Source organism: Pistacia vera, unplaced genomic scaffold, assembly GCF_008641045.1.
Source record: "Pistacia vera cultivar Batoury unplaced genomic scaffold, PisVer_v2 Contig206, whole genome shotgun sequence".
Classification (NCBI taxonomy): domain Eukaryota; kingdom Viridiplantae; phylum Streptophyta; class Magnoliopsida; order Sapindales; family Anacardiaceae; genus Pistacia; species Pistacia vera.
Window position 1 is genome coordinate 968,271 of NW_022196009.1, and position 18,204 is coordinate 986,474.

Sequence of the window (18,204 nt, forward strand, 5' to 3'; positions counted from 1 at the left end):
ATGAATTGAAGAACTCTTTCTTCTATTATTTATGATATATATAGATACAAGACAAAATGCTCTGAAACGGACAACACGAATGGTTTCTAGGGCATACACTAATATACACTAACAGCAGTAATCCTGTCCAAGTCCGTGAGGAGCTCCAAACTAGTCGTTTTGTTAACTGCAAAGAAAAAAAATAAAAAAAGAGCTCATTAGCGAAGACAAAAAAAAAAGTTCGCAAACTTATGAAAAAGGGAAAACCTACTTGGATCCTAAAAATAGCAAAGGCCATCGTAACGGAAGAAAAAGAATTTCATCTCGTAGGCTCCTACATTGCTCGGGTAAGTGTGTATACCCGCTTCAATGGTGGTTCGCTTAGAAAGCTAGTAAGAATCCTTTTCCTTACTTTTCTTCAGAACGTACGAGCAACTGAGTTCCACTGCGATTAGCTCGCCCAATCTGCTCTCACGGCACATTATGTACATCGCCACTGCTATCATGTATACGTTTGGCGTGAGCTGAAGTGGCATGAGCTGAAGTGGCGCGATCCCGAAATGGTCGAGGACCGACCTGACAAAAAGGTGGAAGGGGATCAACCCTCCACTCTTGAATATGCTCTCGGAGATCGCAGCCAACCCTCGTGGTGGATTTTGAGTTACGCATGTCCTATCTCGAAAGACTTCCATGCGGAGAGCATATTGCTCTACTATCTTTTCAAGATCCTCAGCAGTCATCACCAACAGGATCTCTTGAGGGGGACCCGCAAAGGCATCCCGCGTAGACGAACTGGTCCCTTCCTCGGCTCTGGTCGTTGGGGGGTCCATCCTACTACGGTCTGCAAAAGCGACAAGCAGTAACCGTTTAGTCCTTGTACACTATTTCGTACGATGACATGGAGGAAAAAGTAAATATTTCCTCCCTTAAACCCTAGAAAAACCCTAACAATATATTTTGAGCCATCATTCATGGCTCGAGCCCAAGGAGAGTGTTTCATCTCCAATTAACTATTGGCAGACTGTCATCGCATGGCACCCATCGAAAGCAAAGAATAATGAGAATGGCAGAAGGAATAACTCTTACCTCTTGGAATGAGAAGAATAAATCCTCTTGCTTTAAATGTCAAGTGCACACTGGTTTGAAAGGCAAAGAATCAACGTTCACGAAAATCTCTTGCTCTCTTTGAGAAGATGAATATTGTGACATCGCCTAAAGTGAACCTAGGTTTTTATAATGAAAGAAATGGCGATTTGGTTTCCTGAAGTCAAACGATGTTTGGGCGGAAAAATGCATCTCACCATTGATCGCGACCATGTGTCGCAGATCAACGAAGAAGAGTGACTGTTATGCTTCAAGAAACCAAATCGTCATTCCCTTCCATTGAAAAACTCAAGCGACGACACGTTCTCCCTCCTTCACATTAAATGCGCCCACATCCGCATTTAATGCTCTGATAGGGAATGTCGTTTTAGCATGGCTCGTATTTAATGCACATCACTGACACTTATTGCGTATAAGACACGTCTGTCAGAACAAAAGTATTTCATCAAATGCATCCGCTACAAAAATGCAATAGATAACATCTGAAGAGGTCGTCAAATAGAACACTCTTCGTTTTGTTAGTCGTGAAGCGACGTGACTCTTCGATTCTATCCTATCAGTTGCGAAGCGACGTGACTCTCAATGTGTATTCAGCTCTGAAGCAACAAGATCCCTTGTCCAGTAAAGAATTCCAAATGTAACTAGGTCGTGAGCTTCGGAAGATCGAAATCAAGGCACTGATATGGTCTAAGATCAGGTCGCTCATCCTTAAAAGCGATGACTATCTTAGGTCGCACGCATAAAAGCGTCGCCTCGACCTCTTCTCGATCAGGTCGGGTCGACCAGAATCTCTACAAAAGCGTCAAGTCATGGCATAATATGTAGTTTCCAAGGTTCGATGCTCAAACCTTAAAAACTAGGGGACTTTTGTTATGCCTGAAAAAGTAGGGCTAACGTAGAGTTCAGTCAGCATAAATAGTCAGAGCTTAGGTAAACCTGCAGCCATTCAGGCGCAGCCATGTCGCGTGATGACATAAGCAACATGCTCCTGTTAGTGCAGTGGGTGTGCGCTAGACTAGTCAGGGGCTAGAGAGATTCCACGTGTCCAATCCCTGCACCAGATCGCGTAAATCGCTCTAGTAGGTGGGCAACGGGACATAGAGAAGGATTTGCACGGATAATCTAACCAACTCACAGATTTAGTAATCATTACCTTAACCCATCCCACTATAAATTGAGGGCTCCCCTCTCATTTGGGGGATTAGCTAATCTCTGTAAAAAATAGCATACGCTCTCTCTCTCACTTGTAATCATTTGTAAATCAGCTTGCTGAACGCGACCTGACCGCTATTATTAATACAATACCAGTGGACGTAGGATTTGCTTTCTTGAGCATCCGAACCACTTGAAACATTGTTCTCCATCTCTTTGACTCTCATTCTCCCATACACATCTGTTATCTGAGTCAGCTCAGCGTTTCCCACGTGCGTTTGGTTGGTGTCAAAATCATGCATCAATAAGTTTGATAATTTCCAGGGAGCATTAATGAACAGAGATAAGATAGCTGTGAAAAGGCTTTCATCAGGAAGGTCTGGGCAAGGTTTAGAAGAGCTTAAAAATGAAGCACTGGTCATTGCCAAAGTCCATCACAAAAATCTAGACTTTTGGGTTGCTGCATCGAAGAAGATGAGAAGACTTTGATCTATGAGTACATGTCTAATAAAAGCTTGGACTTTTTCCCCTTTGGTTTGTAAAGATTCTCGAACTATATCAAATTATTTATTTGGTTACTTTTTAAATTCGCAGTGTTGGTTCTCTCTTCTTAATTACCATAGCTTTTTTATTTGCTATAAACCAGATTAAGTGAAGTGTAAGTTTTTAGATTGGAGAACACATGTTTGAATTATTGAAGGGATTGCTCATGGACTTCTTTATCTTCATCATTATTCCTTAATACGAGTTATTCATAGAGATTTGAAGGCAAGTAATATCTTGCTAGATAAAAATATGAATACTAAAATATTAGATTTCAGAATGGCAAGAATTTTTGGATAGAGCGAGTTAAAAGCTAACACTGAGAGTATTGCTGGAACATGAAGCATCTAATGTAAAAGCAGCAACTTTTATTATAATCTAATGGATTTACTAATTATCCTAGATTGTTTATCGATTATTATAGTGGATATATGTCTCTAGAATATGCTCATAAAGAAGTCATCTCTATAAAATCTGATGTCTTTAGTTTTGGGGTATTGTTTCTCGAGATTGTGACTGACAAGAAGAACACTGGATTCCATCACACAACTTTTCTCACTCTTCTTGGTTATGTGAGTAACACAAATTAAATTACTTTCAATTTGGTTACATAATTGAGGTTACTTATAACTTAATAATTAATTTTGTGTTTACGGATGTAATTAAGGTATGGGATGTGGACAAGCGACAGAGTATTAGAGTTGATTGATCCAGTATTAAAAGGTTTACCCTCCAAGGAAATGTTGATAAGATATGTTAAACATATCACTCCTTTGTGTGGAAGAAAATGCAGGAGATAGCCCCCCCATGAACGATGCCGTTTCAATGCTTACCAATGAAAGTTTACCACTACGTCCCCCAAATCAACCTGCTTTTGTACATGTACGAAGTGGAGTACCGAATGATATTCCAAGATCATCAAACCCAGACAAATGTTCTGCTAATGAAGTAACACTTTTTCAACAGTAGTAGCAAGGTGATTTTAATTAAAGAGCGATTTCCATGATCTATTTGTAAAGGTTGTACGTGATCTCATGAGTACGTTTATTTTGCGAATAATATTTTTTGACATTGATCAGCGTATTTGAGAGACATAATCTCACTCTAATTAAGTGTTTTGAGTTCTAATTCTATTTGTGATTTGAGTCCTACTAATTTTATGAACTGTCTCATCATATTTAGTTCTAAGTGTGGATAAAATTATAAAAATATGTTTCACGACATTGATATACAGATTCTTCTCCTTCTCAAACTAAGTTTGTTTATTCAACGTTGAAATAAAAATGAGCAGATATAACTAGAAGTTATGATCTGATCCAACCTGGATGCTAATAAAATTCCTGCAGGATTGAGATTGTAAGGAGACTAATTTAGGTTACAGTCAGGTTTCAATTAGAATATTTTAATATGAGACTTTTCCATATGAATTGTAATGATCATTCTATGCCATTAGCCTCCCTTTATAAAATGGAGTAGAGAGAGTCCAAAGAAAATATCTTCCTGATCGTAGTAGGACTTTGAATAGGAAAGGGATTGTAGGAGTTTTAGGATAATGTGAGATGTCTTCTGGATATCATATTTTGTCCACATTCTCTTCTTAATTTGAATAAACTTACTTATTCTTCTAATTCCTCGTTTAATAATAATTTTACTTCTTATTTTAGGAATATCTCTTGATTATCTACTTAGGTGCAAGTAATATCCTCTATAGAAATTATATTTTTGCCTTCGAGAAAATTCTATGGAATACACATTTTTCAATCTCTCTTTTTTCCCTAATTAATAAATACATGTTTTGACGTATATTATAAAAACTGTCGAATTATACGCGTATAATATGAATACCAGTATAATTCGCGAATTATTGCAAAAAAAAAAAAACTCATTGCTCACCCCAAAACGACGTCATTTTAGTGGGGTTTAATTCAAAACTAAACAAAATCTCTTCTCTTCTTCGGTTCTTCTTCTTCCTCGGTTCTTCGACGGACGACATTTTCAGCTTTTCTTCCTCAATTCTTCGACGTTTTCAGCTTTTCTTCATCTCTTGGGTCTTCATCTCAGGAACCAGCACAAAGCATATATATTATAATTCACTAAGTAGCAGAGTAGTAAATTGTAAATATATAAAAGAAAGATAAATAACCTCCTTATCAGGAGCGCATTCTTCTTCATTACAATCAGAGTCATCAGAGGAAGCTCAGACGGCGAACTGGTTGAGATTTTTAACGGGTTTGTGTTTGTGTTTGGGGGATAAGAATAAGTTTGAGGAAGGGAAAGTATTGGCAGTTGGCCTTGTGGGTGAGACACTGAGAGATGATTTGATTGAAGAAGAGAGAGGAAGGGGGGTTTTTAAGATGGGTCATGGCCCTCATGGGTGTTTTGTGTTTGTGGTGGATTTCAGCGCACGTGTCAACACTCAAACACTGCAGATTACGTTTCTATGCACAAACAAAAAAATAAATAAATACCTTCTCTACTGGCGGGTTGGAACAAGACACAGGCCTAGGAATTTGTTAAGGCAAAAGCAAAAGCAACAGATTTAATTGAAGTCAATGCAAAGATACATTAATAATCAAACTAAATATATGGAAAATAACAATNGGCGGGTTAGACACAAGGATTTTGATCCACATGTTCGTGTTTGGCAATTGGCAGTCTTAATTTTAGGCTTATTTTATGCTTCCGAGGTTTAAAAAATTAAGCGACCCCTAAAGTATCAGAAATTACTTTTACCTCCCTTAGATTTGGAAAAAATCATCACTCACCTCCCTCTGACCATAAGATTAGATGATCGATGACCAAAATTAACGTGACTATGAGATTAGATGATCGATGATCAAAATTAATGTGATCAGACTAGGTTGGAGATGATTTTTCCAAATCTGAGGGGAATTTAGAGGTAATACCTCTAATTATAATATATGGGTTATTTTTATTGATCGATAAGGTAAGTATCAAGTAATTACCTAGAGTATAGTCTAATCTATTAAATAAATGTTTATGCTACTTTAATACTTAGCAGCAATGCTACAGACACCAGAAATTGGTACCGATATTTGGCACTGAAATATGTAGCACCTGACTCATACGTCGCCACGTAAGACACGATAGAAGACTTCCGTAAATGGACGGTCGTCCAACATTTTCGAATGGCCATCGATACTTCTTGGACGACCATTCATTCAGGAATGGATGACGGTCCATAAAACATATATAAAAATAAACTAAAAATTAATGGACAATCTTTCAAATACTAGAGGCAGGCGTCCCTTTAATATGAACGGCCGTCCAAATTATATGGACGACCGTCCAAATAAGCACATTAGATGGACAGGCGTCCCTATTCTTCCACTTCCACTTGTTTATTCTTCAACTCCTCCCTCATTCTTATGGGAATAGAGTGAGATGAATGTTGACAATTGTCTTCTTTATTAGTTTCATTTACTGAACAATCATCTTTTATTACAACCATATGTGATGAAGGAGCTATTTCTTTAGTCTTAGTCTCTAACTTCACATTCTTAGGCTTTAGATGCTTGCAAAAAGTATCATGGTCGGATATATTATTAGAAGTTTTTTCTTTGGAACCAGATGAACTTTCAACAGAACCACCATCCTTACAAGATGCATTCTACACTGTAATCTAGATCTCACCTGCTTTCTTGATGTTTTTCTCTTCAAGATGCTCTTCAAGTAGCACAGACACATTCTTCATTAAACTATCTTCAGCAACAACCTTTTTGCAAATTCTTCCTTGTCATTTTTTTCTCACTATCCTTGCATGCAGGTTGACCCTCTAAGTCTTCGGTTAATAGTTCAGACTGCATAAAGGATGGTAGAAGAGATACTTTATTTGACCATTTAGAAGAAGCCGATACAATTGACCTAATAGAGAATAAGTTAGATAGAGTAATAGAAGTGGAGAGTGCTGCCCCAGCACACATACAATTTTTGCTCCTAAGGGAGCAGTAATTGTTTCAGAAGTAACTTCCCGAAGATTAACATCTATATAATCAGTTTTTGGAGCATTAAGCCTCTTTTTCTTCTTCAGCCTCTTCTTCTTTTTCTCATTATGCAAACAATCCAAACTGGAATTAGATTGTGCCTCTATGCAACCAGACTTCAAACCAACTTTAACCACGGATTCTACATATAAATCTCTACCTTGTGGAATTTCCTGCATTGAAGAAGCTCCCTTGAAACAATCATGACTTGTATCATTATTATTATTATTATTTAAGAAGCTCTTTACTTTAACCGGAGTAGCCACCAAATCCATCTTTGGGCTTGTATCATACATAACCTCCACTTTACTGGGAGCAGTTTCATGAACCTTATTTATGCTCAGATCAAAAGAAGCTTCTGTTAATAAGGGAGTAGTTATAGTTTGGGCTTGTATCACACATAACCTCCACTTTACTGGAAGCAGTTTCAGGAACCTTCTTTATGCTCACATGGACTGCCGCTTTCCATTAAATCAGGACGGCAGTTCCTTTAAAAGGGTAGGGACTGCCGTCCACATTAGATGGACAGGCGTCCATCTAGTATGATTATTTGGATGACCGTCCATATTAAAGGGACGCTCGTCCCTAGTATTTGGACGGGAGTCCATTGATTTTTTATTTATTTTTAAATATTTTTTATGGACCGTCGTCCATTCCTGAATGAATGGCCGTCCAAGAAGTATAGACGGTCATCCAAAAATGTTGGACGACCATCCATTTATGGAAGTCTTCTATCGTCCTACGTGGTGACGTCCGAGTCAAGTGCCACGTATTTCAGTATAAATTTTTGGTACCAATTTTCGGTGTACATAGCATCTTTGCAATAACAATAGCATAAACATGTATTTTTTTTTTTCTTTTAACAAAGGCACTTGAGCTAGTTTACATGCACTTCGACTAATCCTCCGAGGGGGGACTAGTACAGTAACCCACCACACCACAACCTCCCACTTGAATCACGAATGCTTAGATGGGGAATCGAATTTGAGTCTGTATGTATATCCCTAATTTGCCCTAACCATCTGGGCTATCCACGATATATGAAAGGAAGAGGCCACCACGAAGATTGAAAATCAAACATGGGCCAACTCAGGAATTAAACAAAATCAAAAGTTGTTTGTATATGTATGGGGACAAAACTGAGAAATTTTAAATTATTGAGGGCCTTACGAAGGCCTACAATTATAGTTCACATGGTTGGCCCAATGAATTCATTTTGATTCCAAATTCATTAGGGTAAGGCCTACAATTATAGTTAAATGACGGATGCCCAAACAGAAAATCAAACCTAAGATCATGTGTTTGTCCACCTTATCAACAATTCATCTTCACCATATAGGCTAACCACATATATGTCTTTTTGTTTGTTTTTCATTATAGAATTTTTTTTTTTTTTTTTCTTTCAAATTGGCTATAGAGCACAATCTTAAGCTGACAAAGACTTAAGATGAAAACTTTCATTTTCCAATAATGCCCTAAAACATTATAAGACCACTAGATTGAAATTACTATATAGTTAAAATAGATTAAGCTTCTTTTCACTATGATCTTCTAATTCATATGTTTACTATGGATGCTAAAAAGTTTTACAGATCAAAGAAGACCAAAAACATGAAAGATTTTCTTTTTTTATGTATACATATGCCAAAACAAAATAAGATTAAAACCATTTTGACCCCCCTCGGGTTTCTGAAATGAACAATGGGTCAAAACCTATTACAATATTACCCAAAAACCTCCCCTACCGTCAATTTCTATCGGTAAATATAACATTAGTAACGGCAAAAAAGTAAATTAACTAAAAACTAATGATTAGATTGAAAAAGTGTCTTCCTAATCGAAGCAAATCTTCCGATGGAAGATTCAATTCACCCCATGGTCCCCATCCATGTCAGGCTTTAATAATAATAATAAAAAATAAATAACACATATTGTAGCGGCAGAATATGGATTGTCTCTTCTATAAGATCGACAAGTGAAGACAGCCAAATCAAACTACTGTAACTTGTTCGTCAGCCAAGAGACATTTCAGTGGATTATTTAAAAAGTCTCGAATTTGGTTTATTTAAATTATTAATAAAGATAATTATTAAATAAATTTATTTGATTGTTAATTTCAGAGTTTTAATACAGACACGTAATCACTTAATAAATTATAGATTTAATTGAACCCATTCAATTTTTTATAAATTTCAAAAAGGTATTAATGTTATGTAGATTTTATAATTTTAATCTCATTTAATTTTATGTAGACCTCATAAAATGAGTTATTAATTAACACTTTTTTAAACTTTTTTCTCTTCTTTATTTTCTCTCATTCTCATATTATATTTTTACTAATAATTATTCTATAGTATTTTAACAATATTATAAAAAACTTATCTACAACATTTTAAAAATGTTATTGACTACAAATATATAATATTTTAATAATGTTACGAAAAAGTAAACTATAAAAGTTTAAGAATGTTACGAAAAACTAATTTATAGCATTTAAGAACTGTTAGCTAAAATCATCTGTAACTACAAACAAGTTTTATAATATACTCAACAATAAAATTTAAATAATTATTAATAACATGCAAAAATTGTTACCAAAACCTCATTTTTTAGTAACATGGGTTGTAATAGCATGCTAAAAAATGCTATTGTTTATCTACGGTAGTACTTTTTGCATGTTACCGTACAACAATTTTATTGTAGTGGTTGGATGCTTATATTATTGATATGTGCTCTAATCATAATTCTTTGACATTAAATGAAATTGGTGTTGTTGCTAAAAAGTTGGTTCAAACAAAGAAGAACATGGTATATCACTTAGTTTTTTACTTGTGAAATTAGCAATGATATTACTTATTGCAACTACAAGTGTTGAAAGAGCATTTTCTACGATGAAGATTGTGAAAAATCGACTACAGAATCGAATGTGAGATCAATTGTTAAAGGGTTGTCTTATTACATATATTAAGAGAGAGATATTTGATGGAATTGTCAATGAAACAATTATGCGACGTTTTCAAAATATGAAAAATTGTTGAAGACAATTGTATAATTGATAATCTGGTATATATAACTTTTAAAAGTATATTTTTTATGCTTATTACTTTAGTATATATTTTATTGTAAATCTATCAATTTTGATGTTTTGAATCTACTGACTTAAAATCTTGGTTACGTCCTTGTTCCATGGAATTAGTTAAAGTATGTGTAAATTGATCCAAACACCTCCATTAAAAAAAAAAAAAAAAAAAAAGGAAAGAAGACAGCCGAATCAAACACAAACACCATATCCAAAAGAAAACAAGGATGAAAAAACCAAAGAAAAAGGACTAGTCAACCATTTTTGGAACAAAAGGTGACGCATGCAGAATGGGTATTTCCCTGTTCTGTGTTGTAGAAGCTTTATTAAATAAAGGACTAATTAAATCTCATATTATCTACTTCATTTTACAAAAAAAGAAAAAACTTTTAAAGTTTTTATTAAGGAATATATTGAATCCCTGAAGGCATATTCAAGAGTATATAACATAATATATTGTATTATATATAATATGCCTCTATTGGGATTAGGGTTCATAAATTATTTTATGAAATTAATTAGCTAAAAGGTTTGATACTAATTGAGAAATGATTTTGCTTATAGTCTGATGACCCTTTTCCACTAAACAATGTATAGTTGGATTCTTGGTTTGGGTTTTGACAGTTTTAATAATTTGGGTTTGCTTGCAACTTTTATTGGACTAGTCTTGGATTTGTGTTGGGCTCATCTAACAAACTTGGCCCAAGTGCATCTAAGGATAAAGAGGTTCACTAAATTAGCCCATAATATTATGGAATGAGTAACATTTATGTTCTCCCTATCAAATGAGTGTCGTTATTCAAACCCCCTCAAAACTCTTTTTAAGACCCATCAACCTAGTTATTTTGTTCGTCTAACTCGTCTAATATGTATGTCATGACTCATAAGGATGACAAAATTCTCCACAAAATTGGACCCTTGAGTCATTCGAGTTGAGAATGATGTTTCGAAATGTCGAGACAAGTATAAAAAACTCCTCTCAAAATTGATTTTGAGGTGAGAATGAAAATTAAGATCTTCGATCCAACCACTAATCTAAAAGCCCTAAAACATACAAAGAATAAATAAATGAAATGCCCATAAACATATTGAAGGGGTGGATATATAATGAGTAACTTTTAAAAAAATAAAATAAAAAATTGAACAATCCATTTAATTCATGGTGGTCTAGGGAGGTTTTTGTTATATTTGAAAATCTCATGGGAGTTCTAGTTCCTTAGAAAATATGAGGGGAGATGAAAAGTAAGCAAACGCATACCAAATTCAAACTCCAGTTTCTTTCCTCCACTGCTACCGCCGCCGCAGCCGACGGCACATAAGGCCAGCGCCAGCCTCAGTTGCTTCACTTCTTCTTCAATCTGGTTCGTCTTCCTCCAATCATTTTGAGCTCTTTCTTGTAAAGTTTCAAAGTTTCATGTGTTTGTTTCTTAATTATCTCAATCAAAGTACTACATGAATAAGAATTTTCTTCAATTAGATAAAAAAAATTAAAGTCCTTTGCTAAGAGAAACATGTATCTAGGTTATAAAGATGAACTGAAAATGAAGATAGAAAAGACGTAAATATAGATCATATACATGGAGTATATTCAATCAAAGTATCAAGGTGAAATTTAAGAAAAACTAAATGTAATTCTTTGCATGAAATTCTTTTATTCTTTCATAATTAGAATTTCAATCATAAAGTTTTGATTTTTGAATCAATGTCAGTGCAGGACCGAAAATAATGCTTTTCATGAGGAAATCGAGGCATCATATGTTTTCTTTACTTGCTTTATCAAAGACATGTTTTTTCGTAGCCTAAGACCTTTAAAATCATCAAAGAAGCAGAGCCTGAAAAAATATTCTTTTTCTTTTATTTCAAAATTATGAGTTTTTTCATTCTAAAATGAGATTTTTTTGTTTCCCTATTATTTTTTCTAGGCATAGAAATAATTTAAATGAAATCAAAGCAGTGGCGAGGGAGTTGAAGATAGTGCTAAAAAGAGAAATCTGAAATCAGTGAAGAAGATAACGCATTGCTCTCAAAGTTGAAATATGCAAGGAGTGGGAGCAACAGGAGCAGGGACATGTTTCTAGAGCCTGAGAAGCATTTGAGCAGGGTTTGGTCTAGGGATAGAGAAGCTCCGGCTTGAAAGAAGAGTAGGAGACTGATTTGCATAAACTAGATCGAAAGTGAAATAGCTTGTTTGACTTATTTGCAGTAAGCCGTGGCACAGATGATGACCAAGATTTTGCTGGTAATTTTGTGATATGCTTTTTTATTCTTTTTAAACTAGCAAAGCTTGCATTTGAATAATTTCTGATCATGAATGATATGTGATTTTGTGGAATTTATTAGTCTTGGTTATCTGGTTGCTGAATTGTCCATTTTCTAACTTGAGGCAGGGAAGCCCCATTCTGATAAAAACAATTTAGAGTAGTGATTCTGTGTGCGATTATCTGGTTTCTTGTTCCAGTCTTTTAATGAGTCTGTTATTGTTAATTTTACTCAGACAATCATAATGTTCTTGTTTAATGTTCTTTGTTACAATTTGTGCTTGGCTGATATTTTATCGGCAGTTGTGCGAAGGTTTCATCTGTTATCAGTAGTACTTAAAATAAAACTAAATGCGGTTGCGTTTATTATTTGTTCACTCTGCGATGATTTAAGCCCTGGCTCGCATTCCTTACTCGTGACACATGATTTTTGTTCTCAGACATTTGCAGATCAAAGAATTCATGAAGCAGCTTATTGCTGCCCTTCGCGGATGGACCTTTGGATAAGGACACCACAGATTTCTGTAGGACATCGACAAATTCTTGTTAGACGGATGAAGGTGCGGTTCCATTTGAAAGCCTACTCCTTCCAATGTAGAGAACCATAACGTTCAAGTTTCAACTTCTGTAATCATCTTCATTTCATGAAATTCTGGAATTTTAGATTTCTGTAGGTCCATTGCATTACATATTACACAGTTTGAGATTTGTACATGAAATTATATTTTCTATTTATTTCCTTACTTGAATCTAAGATCGGAGTTGAATTTAAGTAAATATTATCAATTATAGATCCAATCAAAGCATATTTGTTTTTTGTGCTTCAAATTAATTAAAGGGATGAAAGGATTATTTTTTTCTTCATTTTTATTTTCAATATATATAATATTTTTATATTTATAAAATAAGAAAGAAAAAAAGAAAAATATATTCAATTGCACGAGGAGGTTGATTGGAATAAATAAGTGGGCTACAATTAATAATTAAAAAGAAAAACGAAACACTAAAAGTATAAAATATGTACCATTAATTGTGAAGAATTGGACACCCCAATTGTTTATGTGGATTAATTCTATTTACAAATAAAGTTATTGGAAGTCTCATCTCTGATGCAAGGACCTGATTTTGAGTCTGTAGAGAATCCTTCCTGCTGCCTTAGTAGAGGGAAAAGATTGTAGAGGGACCATAGTGTATAATATCATTGATTTTTATTGCCTCGTCCATTTGATATACATATTGAAATAAAGAAAGAATTAATAATATATATATAGCTTCAACTCTTAATTTCAGCAACCATAATGCTGCCATGTGATGGTTCACAGAGGGGAGGTCACATTTTATCACCTTCAATAAATTTTCCTTTCAGAGGAGTTGCCAAATTCAAAACCAATAAAACTGTTTTTGGCTTCCAATATATACTTTTCGCGCTCTAATTATTCTCTTCTTCTCTGGAGAAGTTTTGGCTCTGTGGGATACTTTTCGTGCCTTACTCATTTCCTCTTCTTGTTAGACAAGTTTTTTGGATTCTTTTCGTGCTTTACCCATTTCCTCTCCTTGTTAGAGATGAAGCTGATTTCACACCTATCTTCACAATCATCTTCAAACTACCTTATTCTCTCTCTCTGTTTCTTCTAAGAGAAAATGGCAGAATCAATTGTATTTGACATTGCGACTGAAGTTCTGACGAAGATAGGCTCTCTTGTGGGTCGGCAGGTGTCCTTGTTGTGGAATCTTGAAAGTGATTTAAGAAGACTTGAGGGAACCCTAAGCTCTATCAAAGCCGTGATCTCGGATGCTGAGAAAAAGCAGGCATGCAATGATCAGCTGCGTGACTGGCTTAGGAAGCTTAAGGATGTTCTCCTTGATGCTGAGGACGTTTTAGAAGAATTCGAGTTTCAAGCTCCCAAGAGGGAAGTGGTGAGACAAAAGAGGAGCACAATAAGAAAGGTAAGTCAATTCTTTTCAAGCTCTAATCCTGTTGTTCTTCGATGTCAAATTAGTCATAAAATCAAGGAGATTAGAGAAAGGCTAGATCAGATCGCAAGTGATAGGAGTAGATTTTCTCTTATTGAGAGTACTCCTGTTGAAGTTAGGCCTGTAATTTTAAAGGGGAGGGAGACTGACCCCTTCTTGGGAGCTTCTTGTCCTATTGGAAGAGAGGATGATAAAAAACAGATCATGAGCTTTTTAATGCAACCAACCGACAATAATGTTTCTGTCCTTTCAATAGTTGGAATTGGGGGTTTGGGTAAAACCACTCTTACTAAAATGGTTTATAACGATGAAAAAGTAAATAAGTTCTTTCCATTAAAGATGTGGATATGTATATCAGATGACTTCGATGTCACCAGATTGATGAAAGAAATTATTTATTCTACAACAGATGAGGATTGTAATAAGTTAAAAGGAGATAAAATTCCCAAGCGTCTACGGAAAATTTTGACAGGTAAAAAGTTTTTGCTTGTCTTGGATGATGTTTGGAATGAGAAGCCGCAGAAATGGATTGAATTGAAAGACTTACTGGTGAATGGTGTCAATGGAAGTAAAATTATTGTGAGCACGCGAAGTAAAAGAGTTGCAGAAATAATGAGCACTGGTCCCTCGCATTTTATGCAAGGTCTTTCCAATGAGGAATCCTTGTCATTATTTAAGAAGTATGCGTTCAAAGATGGAGAAGGGAAAGATTTTCCAAGGCTCATTGAAATTGGGAAGGACATTGTAGGAAAATGTAAAGGAGTTCCATTGGCTGTGAGATCTTTAGGGAGCTTACTTTACGCAAACACGGAGGAACGTGAGTGGTTGAAAATAAAAAAAAATGACATCTGGCAAGTGGATCAAGATAATGAAGACATCTTACCAGTATTGAAATTGAGTTATGATCATTTGCCATCCCCCTTGAAGCGATGTTTTACTTATCTTTCCTTGTTTCCAAAGGATTATAATTATGACAGCGATTATGTGGCCTACTATTGGATGGCACTTGGACTTCTTAAAACCTTTGATAAAACTGAAGAGCTAGAAGATGTTGCTGATCAATATATGAAAGTTTTATGGTTAAGGGGTTTCTTAGAGGATTTCTTGGATCGTGATTGTTGTTGGACATTTAAAGTGCATGATCTTATCCATGATCTTGCAATATCAATGACAGAAGGTGAGTCCGCATTCATAAATTTCGGAAGCCAAAAAGTTGATGGGAAATTGCGGCATTTTTCACATGGTGACACAGAGTTATGTGGTGAAGAATTTCTACAACTCATAGTTGATAACTCAAGGAGTGTTCGAAGCATTGTCTTCCAGCAGCAGAGAAATACGGAGATGCACGTATTATTGGATCATTTATTAGAAAAGATATCTCCAAATTCAAGTACGTCCGACTACTACACTTGTGTAGTATACTTTTCAAAGTGTTGCCAGATTCTATCGGTACATTGAGACATTTGAGGTACCTTAATCTTGCTTATAATAATTCATTGAAGAAGATCCCTGAATCTATTTGTGAACTTCAGAACTTGCAAATGTTAAGACTTACTGGTTGTTTTAAGCTCAAGAAGTTGCCTAATAAGATACGAAAGATGATTAGCCTTAGATACTTGGAAATAACCACACAAGAGGAGGTTCTTCTAGAAAATGGAATTGGATGTTTGAGTTCCCTTCGATATTTGTGCATATTTGACTGCAAGAGGCTACGGAGTTTGTGTGAAGGGATGCAAGGTCTGAAAAGCCTTCGAAAGTTGTTTCTAGATGGTTGTTCTATGACCTCGTTACTTGATACTATCAAATACTTGACAAAATTAGAGATGTTAATGATTTTGAGGTGCCCCAAGATTAATTTGAAGATGGAATTGCAAGGAGAAGATCGTGAGCTGAGGTTGAGTCTTAAAAAATTCATAATTAATGATTTAAAATCATTGGTGGATTTGCCCCAGCTTCTTCTTCAAGTATCTGCTCACACTCTAAAGTACATGTCGATTAAAGATTGTGGAAACTTAGAAGCACTACCAGAGTGGTTTCAAAATCTCACATCACTTGAAAAACTTGAGATTACAACATGCCACAAATTGTCATCTCTTCCAGAAGGGATAGAACGCCTTACTTCCCTCAAGGAATTGAGGATTGAAGATGGTCCTGCTCTGATTGAAAGCTGCAGAAATAACGAGTTGAAGATTGCTCATGTTCTAGTGGTTCGTCTTATTGATGAATAATGCAAGGTTTGTACAATGACATTTATGGTGGTACCAACTAATTGTCTCGTTAATGATGGTTTGTTTTCATGGGTGGTGTGTTGCTCTTTTCTTTTCTTTCAGTTTGGTTGTATTTTTGTTGTGGTTTGTTTTCATGGGTGGTGTGTTGCTCTTTTCTTTTCTTTTAGTTTGGTTGTATTTTTGTTGTTTCTTATGCATGGATGATATTGTATTTTTATATTAAGTGTATGTTTTTGTGCTTTTATTAATAAATTTCCCTCCTACTTCTTTCGAGGTAAATAACAATTATATGATTTCTGTTCATTTTTCTATTCTCAAAATTATACATTTATTTATTTATTTAGCAATGGCTAATTTTATTAATGCAATTATGTAAACTAAAATTATGAGAGGGGACAAAATGAATTATGAGGGCAGCTAATACATTCTTTTTATATTTGCATTTTGTGCCCAAGACTTTCACTAAATACACGAATCATGTCTTTACTCTTTACATACATAAAAAATTGTGACTGTCAATTTGTTCGATATGATCTGTTCTTTCGTTATTGGGTTTATGGGAAGATGAACTTTCGGATATGATCTATTCTGATATTGCCAGATGGATCAATCATGGTAGCACACATGACCATGGATCATGAACTCCTACATTTCATGATTGACAGGTGCCGGGTAACCCAATAGGAGGAAGACACATAACTGTGAAGGTATATAATCCAGAGCTAGGTGACAATAACAATTATTTGTAGTTTCAGAAGCAGACGAAACGACATCGTTTATCAATTATTTGTAGTTTCAATGAAAGCAGGACATGTTTCGTTTCTGATTTCACTTGATTTTGGCCCTCCACCCACGTTAGCCAAAAGTCACTTTTGACCTTCGATATTTTTACTTCTAATTTTATATATAAATAATTAAACAGTCAAATTAATTTGTACCTAAAATTCCTTTTAAATGGTTTAATTTTCAAATCCAGAATTTATGAAACACATGAAACTTTATTTTCACAAATTATTATCATTGTTAACGTGATTATATGACATTAATATTAAAAAAACAAAGCAACGAGATAAATGAAAACTTATTATAATTAATAATAACCAATTAAAATGTAAAAAATAAAAATAAATTCTTATATTTATTTGGCAATATTTCGAAAGTGGATGATGAAGATAAAGTCATTTGTTATCATATGTTGATGTGCATCACGTTTTTATCCTTTTGATTTCTTTGTTTCAAATTTCAATGATTGATTATTATTATTATTATTTGGATGAGAATTTTAGGTTCGTATTTGAGAAGTATCAAAATTAGATGAACCCAAATATATTTTTTATGTGAAACCAAGATTTGAGTTGAATTAAGTAAATATTATCGGTTTTATATCTAATCAAAATATATTTGTTTTTTGTGCTTCAAATAAATGGAAAGGATAAAAGGCTTATAATTTGATAATAATGTAGGACGTGATATTAATATTGGACTTAGCGTCATTGACTGTGCTTATTTCTTTCTTTATTTTTATTTTCAATATAAATCACATTTGTATGTTTTAAATTTATAAAATAAAAAACAGAAAAAGGAAAATATATTCAATTGTACGAGTGGTTGGTGGGAATAAATTAAGTGGGCTTAATAATTAAAAAGGAAAAAGGAAACACTAAAAATAAATAATATTTTAATTATAAGGTAAAGGGCAGTTGAATATAATGTTAAATAAATATGAAATTTTTTAAATGTAATAAATTATGTACCATTAATTGTGAACAATTGGTCGCCCCTAATTGTTTATTTGGCTCATCATTAGCACCCACCAACAATATTACAACTTTAGGTACCAAAATGAGATTCTCTTTGACAAATTGAATAGAACAAAGCTTTGA

General features: G+C 34.5%; 1 protein-coding gene across 1 annotated transcript; it reads left to right on the forward strand.

Moving 5' to 3' along the window:
* Positions 1-13,760: 13,760 nt before the first annotated feature.
* Positions 13,761-16,321, forward strand: LOC116128999 (putative disease resistance protein RGA3). The gene is made up of 2 exons (XM_031414738.1): positions 13,761-15,440; positions 15,596-16,321. The coding sequence occupies exons 1-2, from the start codon at positions 13,761-13,763 to the stop codon at positions 16,319-16,321; spliced, it is 2,406 nt and encodes an 801-aa protein (XP_031270598.1).
* Positions 16,322-18,204: the final 1,883 nt, after the last annotated feature.

Excerpts from the sequence above, each read along its gene's own strand:
- LOC116128999 (XM_031414738.1), top strand. The coding sequence starts at position 13,761 with ATGGCAGAATCAATTGTATTTGACATTGCGACTGAAGTTCTGACGAAG. Across the intron at positions 15,441-15,595 it reads AGAGAAATACGGAGATGCAC|AAGATCCCTGAATCTATTTG; the intron begins GTATTATTGGAT and ends AATTCATTGAAG.